The sequence below is a fragment of the Mustelus asterias genome, unplaced genomic scaffold, assembly GCF_964213995.1.
Source record: "Mustelus asterias unplaced genomic scaffold, sMusAst1.hap1.1 HAP1_SCAFFOLD_938, whole genome shotgun sequence".
NCBI classification, from domain to species: domain Eukaryota; kingdom Metazoa; phylum Chordata; class Chondrichthyes; order Carcharhiniformes; family Triakidae; genus Mustelus; species Mustelus asterias.
In genome coordinates, this window is record NW_027590884.1 from 108803 (window position 1) to 124044 (window position 15242).

The window sequence follows — 15242 nt, forward strand, 5'->3', positions numbered from 1 at the left end:
TTGAGTTGCCGGTGTTGGACTGAAGTAGGCACAGTAAGTAGTCTCACAACACCAGGTTAAAGTCCAACAGGTTTATTTGGTAGCACGAGCTTTCGGAGCGCTGCTCCTTCATCAGATGAGTCGCCTGATGAAGGTGCAGCCTCACCAGTACCCTGTGCAGTTGCAGCATGACCTCCCTGCTTTTATACTCCATCCCTCTCGCGATAAAGGCCAACATTCCATTTGCCTATTTGATCACCTGCTGCACCTGCAAACGGAGTTTTTGTGATTCATGCACAAGGACCCCCAGGTCCCTCTGCACAGTAGCATGTTGTAATTTTTCACCGTTTAAATAATAGTCCATTTTACTATTATTCCTTCCAAAGTGGATAACCTCACACTTACCAACGTCATACTCCATCTGCCAGATCCTTGCCCACTCACTTAGCCTTTCCAAATCTCTCTGCAGACTCTCTGTGTCCTCCACGCAATTTGCTTTCCCACTCATCTTTGTGCCATCCGCAAACTTTGTTATCCTACACTCGGTCCCCTCCTCCAGATCGTCTATGTATATGGTAAATAGTTGAGGCCCCAGCACCGATCCCTGTGGCGCGCCACTAGTCACTGATTGCCAACCGGAAAAGCACCCATTTATTCCGACTCTCTGCTTTCTGTTAGATAGCCAATCCACAATCCACGCTAACACTTTACCCAAGATTGGCTGGCTGACAGGAAAGATCATAGAATCCCACAGTGCAAAAAGAGGCCTTTTGGCCCATTGAGCCTGCACTGACAACAATCCCACCCAGCCCCTATCCCGTAACCCCATGTATTTACCCTGCTAATCCCCCTCACACTAAGGGGCAATTTAGCACGGCCAATCCACCTAACCTGCACATCTTTGGAGTGTGGGAGGAAACCGGAGCACCCGGAGGAAACTCACGCAGACACGGGGAGAACGTGCAAACTCCACACACACATGACCCGAGGACTGGAATTGAACAGTGGCAGTGCTAACCATTATGCCACCCTACAATTAACAGCACAAGATGTAACGAGTAGTGTGCTACAGGATCGGTGCTGGGATCTCAACTGTTTACAATTTATATCAATGACCTGTATGAAGCGATGGTTGTCAAATTTGCTGATGACATAAAGATAGGTAGGAGGGTAAATTGTAATGAGGACATGAGGCTACAAAAAGATAGATATGGTTAAGTGAGTGGGCAAAGATTGGCAAATGGAATATAATGTGGGAAAATGTGAAATTGTCCATTTTGGCAGGAAGAATAAAAAGAAGCAGATTGGCCGGGATTCTCCGGTCTCTGGCACTCCCCGCTACCACTGCCAGCCAGAAGAGAGAATTTAGCACTCAGCCAAATCTCCATTCACAGCAACGGGACCGGAGAATCCCATCCGTGGATGAAGTCGGAGAATCCCAGCCATTATCTAAACGGTGAGAGGTTGCAGAGCTCTGAGATGCAGAGGGATCTGGTGCATGGGTTGCAAAAAGACTAGTATGCAGGTACCGCGAGTAATTAGGAAAGTGAGTAGAATGTTATCATTTATTGTGAGTGGAATTGATTGCAAAAGTAGGGAGTTTATACTTCAGTTATACAGGACATGAGTGAGACCACATCTGGAGTACCATGTAGTGTTTGTCACCTTATTTAAGGAAGGATGTAAATGTGTTGGGAGCAGTTCTGAGAAGGTTTACCAGATTAATACCTGGAATGGGTGCGTTGTCTTATGAGGAAAGGTTGGACAGGCTAGGTTTATATCAGCTGGAGTTTAGAAGAGTAACAGGCGACTTGATTGAAACCTTGAAGATCCTGAGAGGTTTTGACAGGGTGGATGTGGAGAGGATGTTCTTCACGCAGAGAGTGGTTGGGGTGTGGAATGGACTGCCTGCAGTGATAGTGGAGTCAGACACTTTAGGAACATTTAAGCGGTTATTGGATAGGCACATGGAGCACACCAGGATGGTAGGGAGTGGGATAGCTTGATCTTGGTTTCAGATGAAGGTCGGCACAACATCGTGGGCCGAAGGGCCTGTTCTGTGCTGTAATGTTCTATGTTCTATGATTCTTGGTAAGCGTAGGCATAATAGGTTATTGGCAGTAGGGGGGATGCAGATTGGAAGTTACTATCAGATCCGGCGTGGTCTCATTAAATAGCAGGGCAGGCTTGAGGGGCTGAATGGCCTACTCCTGCTCCTCATTCATGTGTTTGTGTGAGTTATAGGCTGCAAGCTAATCGAGGATTTTGAGGAGTTTACTTATAGAGTAACAGAGACGTGGGAGTGAGTGACAGGCTGGTTGCTAGTTTCCTCCACTTTGGAAATGACATTGGAAATCAGACAAAGGTGCGCAGTTAGGCGTGCGCAGCGGTGCAAACCTCACCTGAGCAGTTCGTCTTGTCTCACAGAGATTAGCCATTTCATTGGAACCCAAGATTACCGCTCCTGCTCCTGACTCACCGAGCTGGAATCGGAACAAGTCTCTGGCAGCCTGTACAAAGTCTGGGGTGGGGGGGTGAGGGGGTGAAAAGGTAACGTGTGAGCAGAGGTTAGTGAACAGCAGACGTATCTGACTGAATCTTGCTGGGAAAATGATGATGTGTTAATGATGCATAAGGTTTTCAATGTGCCAGTGAGCCACCTGGTCTGGGGATTAGACAGACACTGTGAGGTGTGATTCTGCTGGATTTACACAATGATTATCCATTAAATTCACCACAGTAAATTAAACTTTATCATTAACAGTGTAAGTACCTTTTGAATATTAGCACAATGCCAAATATTCCCACTGCCCGAGAAAAGAAACAATTTAAATAGTTGCATTTGATTCCTTCAGGTAGTGAATTGTCAGCGATTTTAAAGATGACAAATCTTCTATTTCTTTCCTTACTTTTTCTTTCTGTTGCTTTTCTCTCTTTTATAACCATTCACTCGTTCCCTCTCTTTCTGACTTTAATTCACTTCACTTCTTTCTCCAGTATTCTCGAGAAAGCATCCTTTCTGGTTGTATCACAGCTTGGTATGGCTCCTGCTCTGTCCAAGACCGCAAGGAACTACAAAGGGTCATGAATGTAGCCCAATCCATCACGCAAACCAGCCTCCCATCCATTGACTCTGTCTACACTTCCCTCTGCCTCGGCAAAGCAGCCAGCATAATTAGGGACCCCACACACCCCGGACATTCTCTCTTCCACCTTCTTCCTTCGGGAAAAAGATACAAAAGTCTGAGGACACGCACCGACCGACTCAAGAACAGCTTCTTCCCTGCTGCCGTCAGACTTTTGAATGGACCTACCTCGCATTAAGTTGATCTTTCTCTACACCCTATCCATGACTGTAACACTACATTCTGCACTCTCCCCTTTCCTTCTCTATGAACGGTATGCTTTGCCTGTATAGCGCGCAAGAAACAATACTTTTCACTGGATGCTAATACATGTGACAATAATAAATCAAATCAAATCAGAAATCATAATTTGTTGTTTATATCTCGTTGCGTTGTTCTCTGGGCTCCCAGATGCCCTGTTGCCTTGGCTGTGCCGTTTGCCGCCTTCAGTTCACACTCCCAGCCTGTTACTGCACAAAAACAAAGATGCAGGAAAAGTCCAAGTAACAGCGTATGTCTCGAACTGTCACTCCAACAAGAACCGGGCCATTATTTCTGCCGAATTTCCTCTTCTCCTCCGAGGTTGGGGCTTCGAGCTGGAGGTTCCACAGTGGGTGGTACGTCCCGCAGTTCACCGCTGAAGCCGCTCTTTAGATGTGCACCTCGATCACTCGCAGCAATTAAAAGTGAGCGGACAAGTGCAGGAGCGCAGCGTTTCACTGCTTATCCCAACCATTCCGACATCAGTGCCCAATCGGATATTGATTGGGGGAAAAAAGCTAATTACTGCGGATGCTGGAATCTGAAACCAAAGGAGAAAATGCTGGAAAATCCCAGCAGGCCTGCTTTGTCAAAGGGTCGCCTGGACTCGAAACATCAGCTCTTTTCTCTCCTTACAGATGCTGCCAGACCTGCTGAGATTTTCCAGCATTTTCTCTTTTGGATATTGATACGTAGAAACATACATAGAAAATAGAAGGAGGAGGCCATTCAGCCCTTCGGGTTTGCTCCACCATTCATTATGATCATGGCTGATCATCAAATTCAATATCCTGATCCCCCCTTCCTCCCCCACATCCCTCGATCCCTTTAGACCCAAGAGCTATATTTGATTTGATTTGATTTATTATTGTCACATGTATTAACATACAGTGAAAAGTATTGTTTCTTGCGCGCTATACAGACAAACCATACCGTTCATAGAGAAGGAAAGGGGAGAGTGCAGAATGTAGTGTTACAGTCATAGCTAGGGTGTAGAGAAAGATCAACTTAATGCAAGGTAGGTCCATTCAAAACTCTGACAGCAGCAGGGAAGAAGCTGTTCTTGAGTCGGTTGGTACATGACCTCAGACTTTTGTATCTTTTTCCCGAAGGAAGAAGGTGGAAGAGAGAATGTCTGGGGTGCGTGGGGTCCTTAATTGTGCTGGCTGCTTTGCCGAGGCAGAGGGAAGTGTAGACAGAGTCAAAGGATGGGAGGCTGGTTTGCGTGATGGATTGGGCTACATTTACAACCTTTTGTAGTTCCTTGCGGTCTTGGGCAGAGCAGGAGCCAAACCAAGCTGTGATACAACCAGAAAGAATGCTTTCTATGGTGCATCTGTAAAAGTTGGAGAGAGTCGTAGCTGACATGCCAAATTTCCTCAGTCTTCTGAGAAAGTAGAGGCGTTGATGGGCTTTCTAAACTATAACGGCTTGGGGGGACCAGGACAGGTTGTTGGTGATCCGGACACCCAAAAACTTGAAGCTCTCCACCCTTTCTACGTCGTCCCCATTGATGTAGACAGAGGCATGTTCTTCTTTACGCTTCCTGAAGTCGATGACAATCTCCTTCGTTTTGTTGACATTGAGGGAGAGATTATTGTTGCTGCACCAGTTCACCAGGTTCCCTATCTCATCCCTGTACTCTGTCTCGTCATTGTTTGAGATCCGACCCACTACGGCGGTGTCGTCAGCAAATTTGAAAATCGAATTGGAGGGGAATTTGGCCACACAGGAATATTGGATTCCTTAGCGTCATAGAGGTTTACAGCATGGAAACAGGCCCTTCGGCCCAACTTGTCCATGCCGCCCTTTTTTTTTAAACCCCTAAGCTAATCCCAATTGCCCGCATTTGGCCCATATCCCTCGATACCCATTTTACCCATGTAACTATCTAAATGCTTTTTAAAAGACAACAATTGTACCCGCCTCTACTACTACCTCTGGCAGCTTGTTCCAGACACTCACCACCCTCTGTGTGAAGAAATTGCCCCTCTGGACACTTTTGTATCTCTTCCCTCCCACCTTAAACCTATGCCCTCTTGTTTTAAACTCCTCTACATTTGGGAAAAGATATTGACTATCTAGCTGATCTGTGCCCCTCATTATTTTATAGACCTCTATAAGGTCACCCCTCAACTTTCTACACTCCAGAGAAAAAAGTCCCAGTCTATCCAGCCTCTCCTTATAACTCAAACCATCAAATCCCAGTAGCATCCTAGTAAATCTTTTCTGCACTCTTTCTAGTTTAATAATATCCTTTCTATGATAGGGTGACCAGAAGTGCACACAATATTCCAAGTGTGGCCTTACCAATGTCTTGTAAAACTTCAACGAGACGTCCCAACTCCTGTATTCAATGTTCTGACTGATGAAACCAAGCATGCCGAATGCCTTCTTCACTACTCTGTCCACCTGTGACTCCACTTTCAAGGAGCTATGAACATGTACCCCTAGATCTCTTTGTTCTGTAACTCTCCCCAACGCCCTACCATTAACTGAGTAAGTCCTGCCCTGGTTCAATCTACCAAAATGCATTACCTCACATTTGTCTAAATTAAACTCCATCTGCCATTCGTCAGCCCCCTGGCCCAATTGATCAAGATCCCATTGCAATTGGAGATAACTTTCTTCACTGTCCACTATGCCACCAATCTCAGTGTCATCTGCAAACTTACTACCCATGCCCCCTATATTCTCATCCAAATCATTAATATAAAAGACAAATAACAGTGGGCCCAGCACTGATCCCTGAGGCACACCGCTGGTCACAGGCCTCCAGTTTGAAAAACAACCCTCTACAACCAGCCTCTGGCTTCTGTCAAGAAGCCAATTTTGTATCCATTTAGCTACCTCAGCCTGGATCCCGTGAGATTTAACCTTATGCAACAACCTACCATGCGGTACCTTGTCCTAGAGATCTCCTTCTCCTGGGACCAAGGACATGCCAGATGATTGCAGCATCTACTGCCCTGGCCGAGACCAGCTTTGAATCATTATCGACCTGAGTCGCCCTTTATGGTGAAAAAGGGTGTTTGGCAGCTCATTGATTTTGTAGAAGATTGATGTTCTGCCATTGAGGTTAATCTGTAGACACAAGCCCTGACACATCTTGTTTGAATCTCATGAACATAGCCAAAGATAAAAGTTGATACAAGATGAACGTCATATGAACCTTAGAAAAAAATTAAATTAATTCAGATGTAACCATTTCATAAAATTCTACAGCAGAGGCCATGCGGCCCATCATGTCAATGCTAGCTCTCTGAAGGAGTCATCCAATCACTCCCCTGCTCTTTTCCATTGCCTTGCAATTTCTCCCCCTTCAAATATTTATCCCATATCCTTCTGAAAGTTTCCACTGAATCTGTTTCCAACTGCATAAATTAAAAACTTATTGATATATATCGGTTGGAACTTTCTGGCCATTCATGCTGACAGGGTCTTCCAGTCCCGCTGATAGTGTAACCCCTGCCGCAGGTTTCCCGGCAGCGTGGCGAGGATTTCCCATTGACAGCAGCGGAACCAGAAGTCCCAGCCAACAGCGCTGCCTCCCACCGCTCAGAAACATGTAGTCTTGAGGTACTGGAGGGGGTGGTGTGCTTTCTAGTAATGGTAATGCCCATAGTCGTAAGTACTTGCGAGCAATTTTGGGCCCTGTATCTAAGGAAGGATGTACTGGCTTTGGAGAGGTTCCAGAGGAAGTTCACGAGAATGATCCAGGGAATGAAAGGCTGGATGTATGATGAGCGGTTGAAGACTCTGGGTCTGTACTGGATGGAGTTCAGAAGGATGACGGGGGATCTCATCGAAACTTACAGAATACTGAAAGGCCTGGATAGAGTGGACGTGGCGAAGGTGTTTCCATTAGTGGGAAAGACTCGGATTCAAAGGCACAGCCTTAGAGTAAAGAGATGACCTTTTAGAACCGAGATGAGGAGGAATTTCTTTAGCCAGAGGGTGGTGAATTCATTGCCACAGAAGGCTGTGGAGGTCGGGTCAGTGAGTGTATTTAAGACAGAGATGGATAGGTTCTTGATTGCTAAGGGGATCAAAGGCTCCAGGGAAAAGGTGGGACAATGTGGATTGAGAAACATATCAGCCATGATCGAATGGCATAGCAGACTCGATGGGCCGAATGGCCTAATCCTGCTCCTATATCATATGGTCTTATGGAGACAATATAGGGTGTTTGAATGGGCTATACATGTCCTTGGTCTGTGTTCAATAGGGTACTTGTAAGCCACCAATATAAATGCCCATGGTTCTATTCCAGGGACACAATTGGGGGAATTGCTTCATCTTCTTTAAAAAGCCCAAAACTTGGTTATAACAATTTAGACAGATTGCAGAAATTCTTTAATACTGTAAATTATGGCTAGGCTGTCCATTTCAATTTGACAATACCCTGTTCCTGTGTTGCTAGGGTTCCCTGTGCACCCGCTCTATAACCTGGGGAAGCTACCTCATCGTCTTGGAAGGTGCACTTTTCTCTTTTCAGACGTACTCCTGCTTTTTGAAATCTCTTCAAGACTTTGTCCAGATTGGCTAAATGCTCTTCCTCAGTGGATTCTGTGATCAAAACATCATCTAGGTAAACAACAACTTTGGGTAAATCCTGCAGCCTGTATGTTGAAAAATGGCACAAGCGGACGAGACCCCAAATGGTAGACGTATGTAGTAACATAACTCCTTGTTCGTGTTGATGGTGGCGTACTCTCTTGATGTGTCATCCAGTTCTGAGCATGGCTCAGGTCCAGCTTGGTATATTTTAGACCTCCAGCCAACTCTGCGTACAGATCCTCTATGTTGGGTTGGGGTACCTATCCAGTTTTGCAGCCTGGTTCAGTGTCAGCTTGTAGTCTCCGTATATACAGACAGTCCTGTCTGGTTTGATTACTGGTACAATGGGTGCTGCCTAATCTGAGAATTGATATGATATGTTTCAACCTTTTCAAGTAATGAGTCGGGCACAGGTCTAGCCAGTTTAATTTGGTCTCCTGGAGCCAGTCACACCCCATCAAACTCGGTCCTTGGCCTGAAGACACACTCACCAGTTGCTGACCAGAAGGCTGTCTGTAGCTTACAGGAGTCATGGTCGTTCCTACGATTCCAGTAGCTTCACCAGTATATGTGGTGAGCTTGGCTGTGGTGTTCTTTACCTCCTTGGAGATACCGGCATGGTTGCTCTCCAACAATCAAGGCTGAGGCCCACTTCAGTGGACGGCCGTTCACCAATAACAGCGCCGTAATTGGGGCTACCCTGCCCACCTTAATGTTGCTCATTGACAAAATGCTTGGTTCATTCTGGACGATTCTCCACATTATGTACTGGAGCTGGATTGTTTACCCTGCTGAGAATCATAGAAACTCTACAGTGCAGAAGGGGGCCCATCGAGCCTGCACCGACAACGATCCCACCCAGGCCCTACCCCTGTAACCCCATGTATTTACCCTAGCTAATCCCCCTGACACTGAGGGGCAATTTAGCATGGCCAGCTTGCACATCTTTGGAGTGTGGGAGGAAACCGGAGCACCTGGAAGAAACCCACGCAAACACCGGGAGAACGTGTGAACTCCACACAGATAGTGACCCGAGGCTGGAGTCGAACCCGGGTCCCTGGCGCTGTGAGGCAGCGGTGCTAACCACTGGTACTGGGCAGGACCTGCTTGTTTCTGCACTTGTGCCTTACATGCCCACATGTGAAACATTCTGCTTCTCTGAATCGGCACTTGACTTGGGAGTGACTCCTCCCGCATCAGCAACTCTCTGCGTTACTCCCAGGCTGGTGACTGTACTTCCTATAAATACTTCTGAATTTTTCCGGCTTCGAAGCTTCTCTCTTTCCTTAACCCAGCACCCGCACTCTTGGTGCCACTGCTGCTAGCAGCTGCCCGCCAAACCTGGTGGATCTCGCCGTTCTGCACACGTTGCAGTTCTGGGGTCCCCTTCCCTGCACTTTCCATTGGTAGGGCTACTTCCATGGCCTCTTTTAAAGTTACTTCTGACTCTGCCATCAGCTTTTTCTGCATTGCTATAGTGTTTACACCACACACCAAACGGTCCCTCAGCATGTCGTTCAATGCTAAACCAAACTCACAGTGCTCTGCTCGTTGTCTTAACCTTTCTACAAAGGCTGCAATGGTCTCCCTTGGGCGTCTCCCCATTGAGTTAAATTTGTACCTTTGCAATATGACTGAGGATGGCAATGCCCTTTTACTAGTTCCTCAAGCTCTGCAAAAGATTTGGTATGAGGAGCATCCGGGGATGTTAAACTTCTGATAAAATTATACGTTTGGGTCCCACAAGCAGTGAGCAATACAATCTTCTTACAGAATCCTACAGTGCAGAAGGAGGCCATTCGGCACAGACCACAATCCTACCCAGGCCCTATCCCTGTAACCCCAGGCATTTACCCTGCTAATCCCCCTGACGCTAAAGGGGCAATTTAGCATGGCCAATCCACCTAACCCGCACATCTTTGGACTGTGGGAGGAAAGTGGAGCACCCGGAGGAAAACCACGCAGACACGGGGAGAACGTGCAAACTCCACACAGACAGTGACCCGAGGCCGAATCGAACCCAGGTTCCTGGCGCTATGAGGCAGCAGTGCTAGCCACTGTGCCACCATGCCGCCCCATCTCTATCCACCCCCACTATTCCATTAGCCTGGAAAAATATTGCAAATGCTCCGCATACTGTACCCAGTCTTCCGAATTTGCATCAAATGGCTCTGACTTGCCAAAGATAGGCATATTGCTGATTTCCTCTTGGACCCGTGTGGACTTATGCTGGACTGTTTCAGGATCAAAACAAATGGTGGAGCAGGCATGAAGGGCCGAATGGCCTACTCCTGCTCCTATTTTCTGTGTTTCAAATGAGTGTACAGAGTGCTTCAACATGCGCTCCATTGGGCGATAGGATGACATGACACTCCAGACACTTGCCCCTTGAAGGAACCTTGCTACTTACACTGGTCACCCGATTATTTTCTCCTCAGACTTATTCTAACTCTGATGCTTTAAGCTTCCAATTCCGTTGCTTAATGGAATGGATTAACAGGGAGAGACTCGCCCTGTGGTGTGTCAGTGTTGTACAATAATAAACATTCTCCCCCCCCCCCCCCTCACCCCGTTCATTTGCCAGCTGGGCTCTGCTGCAGTGGACCCCATGCCAAGGTGATGTCGTTCAGAAGGATGGTTTGTGTTGCAGTGTGAAGTCACGGGCTTTCACTCACAACCCTGTGATGTGTGTTTTCCACAGCTCATTAGAAATAATCGGCCTCCCATTATTATTGTTTCAATTGCATTAGCGTGCGGAGGATGTGAACTTTTAAAATTGCATCAGTCATCATTGTGTATTTTTCGTTCAGTGGCTGGCAGCCAGGCAGGGGCAGAGAGAGGAGGATCAGAGACTCCCCGCAGTGGCTGGAGGAGGAATGTTGTTGCCGCATCACCCAGAATATGCTCAGAGTGTGAGATTATTCTTACACTTGTCTTCCATCAATGTGTCACTTCCGCACCAGTAACAAGCAAAGCTCAAATTCAGGAACTCTCATTTGTTTCTGAGCTCTGATTTGGTGTCACCATTTCTGTTTCAATGATGCCTCATTTTTAAAATTCTCACCATTGTTTTCAGATCTCTTCCCTCCTCTAAAGCTTCCTTTGGTCACCAAGTATCTCCAATCCTGGGCTCTTGAACATCTCCAATCACTCCACCATTCATTGCCATGCCTTCGGTTGCCTGGACCCTAAGCTCTGGAATTTAGGCCTAAGTTAGGCCTCATCTGGAGCATTGTGTCCAGCTCTGGACACCATACTTGAGGAAGGATGTGAAGGCATCGGAGAGAGTACAGAGGAGATTGACAAGAATGATTCCAGGGATAAATAATTCTGGAGATGAGGATAGATTGGAGAGGTTGGGTTTGTTTTCCTTTGAGGAAAAAAAGCTGAGAGGAGACTTGATAGAGATATTCCAGCTGCTGAGGAGTATGGACAGGGTAAATAGTGAGAAATGGTTCCATTTCAAGAGACCATCAAGAACTAAAGGGCACAGGTTCAAAATAATTGGCAAAAGGAGTAGAAGTGATGCGAGGAAAACATTTTTCGCCCAGAGGGTGGTTGGAGTCTGGAACAAACTTCAGTGATTAGCACTGCTCCCTCACAGCACCAGGGATCCGGGTTCGATTCCTGGCTTGGGTCACTGTCTGTGTGGAGTCTGCACGTTCTCCCCATGTCTGCGTGGGTTTCCTCCGGGTGCTCCGGTTTTCTCCCACAGTCCGAAAGACATGCTGGTTAGGGTGCATTGGCCATGATAAATTCTCCCTCAGTGTTACCCGAACAGGCGCCGGAGTGTGGCGACTAGGGGATTTTCCCAGTAACTTCATTGCAGTGTTAATGTAAGCCTACTTGTGACACTAATAAATAAAAATTTTTTCAGAGGGTGGTGGAGGCAGGTTTGATCGAGGTATTCAAAAGGGAATTGGATTGCTATCTGAAAAGAATGTACATGGTTACAGGGATAAGGCAGGGGAGTGGGAATAGGTAGTTAGTGCAGACTCGATGGGCCGAATGGTCTCTTTTTGCCTTGTAGAGATTCTGTGAATTTCCTCCCCAAATCTCTTCGATTCTTTCTTCCTTTAAGATGCTCCTCAAAACCTACTCCTTTTCAGCGAGCTTATGATCACATGTCCAACTATCTTGTTTAAAGTTTAAAAGTTTTTATTTATTAGTGTCATAAGTAGGCTTACATCAACACTACAATGAAGTTACTGTGAAAATCCCCTAGTCGCCACACTCCGGCACCTGTTTGTGTACACTGAGGGAGAATTTAGCCTGGCCAATGCACCTAACCAGCACGTCTTTCAGACTGTGGGAGGAAACTGGAGCACCCGGAGGAAACCCACGCAGACACGGGGAGAACGTGCAGACTCTGCACAGACAGTGACCCAAGCCGAGAATCGAACCTGGGTCCCTGGCACTGTGAGGCAGCAGTGCTAACCACTGTGCCACCATGCCTATGGTTCGGAGTCAAACTGTTGTTAGATAACGCTCCTGTGAAGCACCTTGCGACATTTCGCTACCCTAAAGGCACTATATAAATACAAGTTGCTGTTGTTGTTGTAATGTTTCCCCCCCCTCAGCATCAAGAGGCATGCAGCAAGCTTTGCCTTTCTACTGCACGAGAGAGGGGGTGGAAAGGTTGTCAACATCTCATCCCCGGTTCTGCTCGCTCCCCCTCTCTCTCCCTCTCCCAGTCAATTAAAGGGGATTGGATTGGAGACTGGGCTGAAGGCCAATGATGAGCATGGGGTGGGGCTTCAGGATAAGAGCTGGAGGGTATGAGGAGGAGATCCGCGGGCATGGGACTTAGCCATGAGGGACACTGACCTCCATAAGCCACTGTTCCCTTGGAGTCCACTTGAAGTTGCTGCCGGAGGCTTTGCTGCTGTTCTTCGGTTGGATCGATGCCCAGATATCGGAGTGCCTGGAAATGAAGAGACAAACAGATCAGATTCCACATTTGGAAAGCAAAGTTAACAAGTCTCATCTTCCCGAGTAATTGACTTCACTAACCTCCCCTCCCCCACACCCCTTCCTCAAACTAGCCCCCCACATACGTTATAGGTCGGCTCACAACCTTGCTGTCCTTATTTAACCTTCAGCTGAGCTACGTTTGGGGCCCCACATCGTTTCATTGCCAATAGTCCTGCTCTCTGCTGCCCCCCTCTCTCTAAATTCCTCTTCTTCTCAATCGTTGAATGGCTGCAGCACAGATGGCCATTCATCCTGTTGTGTTAGTGCTAGCTCTCAGCAAGAGCAACTCACCTAGTGCCAATCCCCCTGCCTTTTCCCTGTAACCTTCTAATGTTTTAACTTTCAGATAATGATCCAATTCCTTTTGAGGCAGAGATGCTGGCGTTGGACTGGGGAGGGCACAATAATTCCTTTCGGAATGTCTCGATTGAATCTACCTCCACCTGGCTCTCAGGCTGCACATTTTAGATTCTAACCACTCGCTGCGTAAACAAGAGTCGCCATTGCTTCGTTTGCCACTTACCTTTATCCTTTGCTTCTCGACCCTTCCACCAATGGGGACAGTTATCACTCCATCTACTCTGACCAGGACCCTCCATTGGAACACCTCTAACAAATCTCTTCTCAACATTCTCTTTTTGAAGGAGAAGAGTTCCAACTTCTACCCGTGTCTGTCCAGGCCTGACAAACTCAAGCAGACTTCACCCGGCAACCAAAGCAAAAAAGCAGCAAGTTCAGCGTGTGGAGAGAATGCAGCAGGTTTTCTTGGGGTCGCCAGTAAATAGCTGAAGTTATTTGAGAACGAACATACATACCTCCAGCTGACCAGTTGCATCTTCTCCAAACTACCTACATAACTGAAGTTCCTCCGTAATGGAACCATTCTCATGAACGCACTCTCTCTAATGCCATCACATCTTTCCAAAGGTGTTGTGCCCAGAACTGGATGTCCAGTTGAGGCTGAACCAGTGTTTAATCCCATCTCTTTAACAAAGCTTTCTATCACCCTCCATTTCCTCAGCGTGTACTTCCTTGGCATGTTGTTTTAGGCTAGGAGCAGAGTATAAATTGGTGATGATTGAGGCACTAACTAGACATCAGACAGTGCAGATTTATAAAAAGACATTGATATGTCAACTAGTTCTTTTAATTACAAACTATTTTCCACAAACTAGATGTTCTTGCTCAGGTTTCCCTCCCTGGTCAGCCACCTGGTCATTTGCACAGGAGGTGCATGAGAAGTGCAGTCGATGGTCACAATAATTTAAAAATTGGATTAAAAAATGTGTTGGGAAAGTCTCCAACCTTGCAACCTGCAGGAGGAAGGCAAATGCACCTTAAAGATGTTTTGGAAAGAAAGCACAAAGATTTATTTCATAATCTCAGGACCAGCCAAAAGGTTTCACAGGCAGTGAACTGTAGTCCCTGTTATACTGTACAGAGTGTGATATTGCTGCACAGTCTTCTATAATCCAGCATCCCATTGGTGTTATCACAGTGTGGCGCGGTGGCACAGTGGTTAGCACTGCTGCCTCACAGTGCCAGGGACCCAGGTCTGATTCCCGGCTTGGGTGACTGTGTGGAATCTGCACGTTCTCCAGCGTCTGCGTGGGTTTCCTCCCATAGTCCAAAGATTAGGTGGATTGACCATGCCAAATTGTCCCCTTGGTGTCCAAAGATGGTTAAGGGAGATTGCGTGGTAAATATGTGGTGTTACTGGGGTAGGACCTGGGTAAGATGCTTTGTTGAGAGTCAGTGCAGACTCAATGGGCCGAATGGCCTCCTTCTGTACTGCAGGGATTCTATGATAAGTGGTTTCCCTTTTTTCAGGTGAGGGTCGAAGGGAAGAGAAACTAACTGCAGCCTCCCATTGAAGGCTTCTCAAATCTCCTCTTGACCTTCTCTTCTCTAAGAGGCCCTGCTTTCCCAACCTTTCCATGTTATCAAAGTCCCTCATTCCTGGAATCACTTTCGTCAATCTTTCCTGCGCTCTCTCTAATCTTCGTGATTGGACGCAGTACGACGGCATCAGGTAACAGTCTACTCAGACCTGCAGGCCTGACAAAATCAAGCAGACTTCACCCAGCGACCAAAGCCATAAAGCGGCGAGTTCAGTCTGTGGAGAGAATGCAGGAGGTTTCTCTGGGATCGCCAGTAAATAGCGAGCAACCAGCTGACGTTATTTGAGAACTAATATACAGACCCTCCAGCTGACCAGGGGCACGGCTGATATCAGATAACACATTTCCCATCTTGCTGTCTATCCCACAGCTAAGATTTCTTACAGTGCTTACTGTGAATGAGGGGTGTGTCTGTGCTTGAAAGAACTAAAAAATCTTTACT

General features: G+C 46.9%; 1 protein-coding gene across 1 annotated transcript in view; it reads right to left on the bottom strand.

The window, feature by feature from the left end:
* The window catches only part of stxbp4 (syntaxin binding protein 4), a gene marked incomplete at its 5' end in the record, with an annotated part of 135247 nt that overhangs the window by 96688 nt on the left and 23317 nt on the right, over positions 1 to 15242 (bottom strand). Inside the window, 2 exons of the mRNA XM_078205711.1 lie at positions 2382 to 2500; positions 12753 to 12849. Coding sequence (XP_078061837.1) covers positions 2382 to 2500; positions 12753 to 12849 — 216 coding nt within the window. The remainder of the gene's footprint in view (positions 1 to 2381; positions 2501 to 12752; positions 12850 to 15242) is intronic.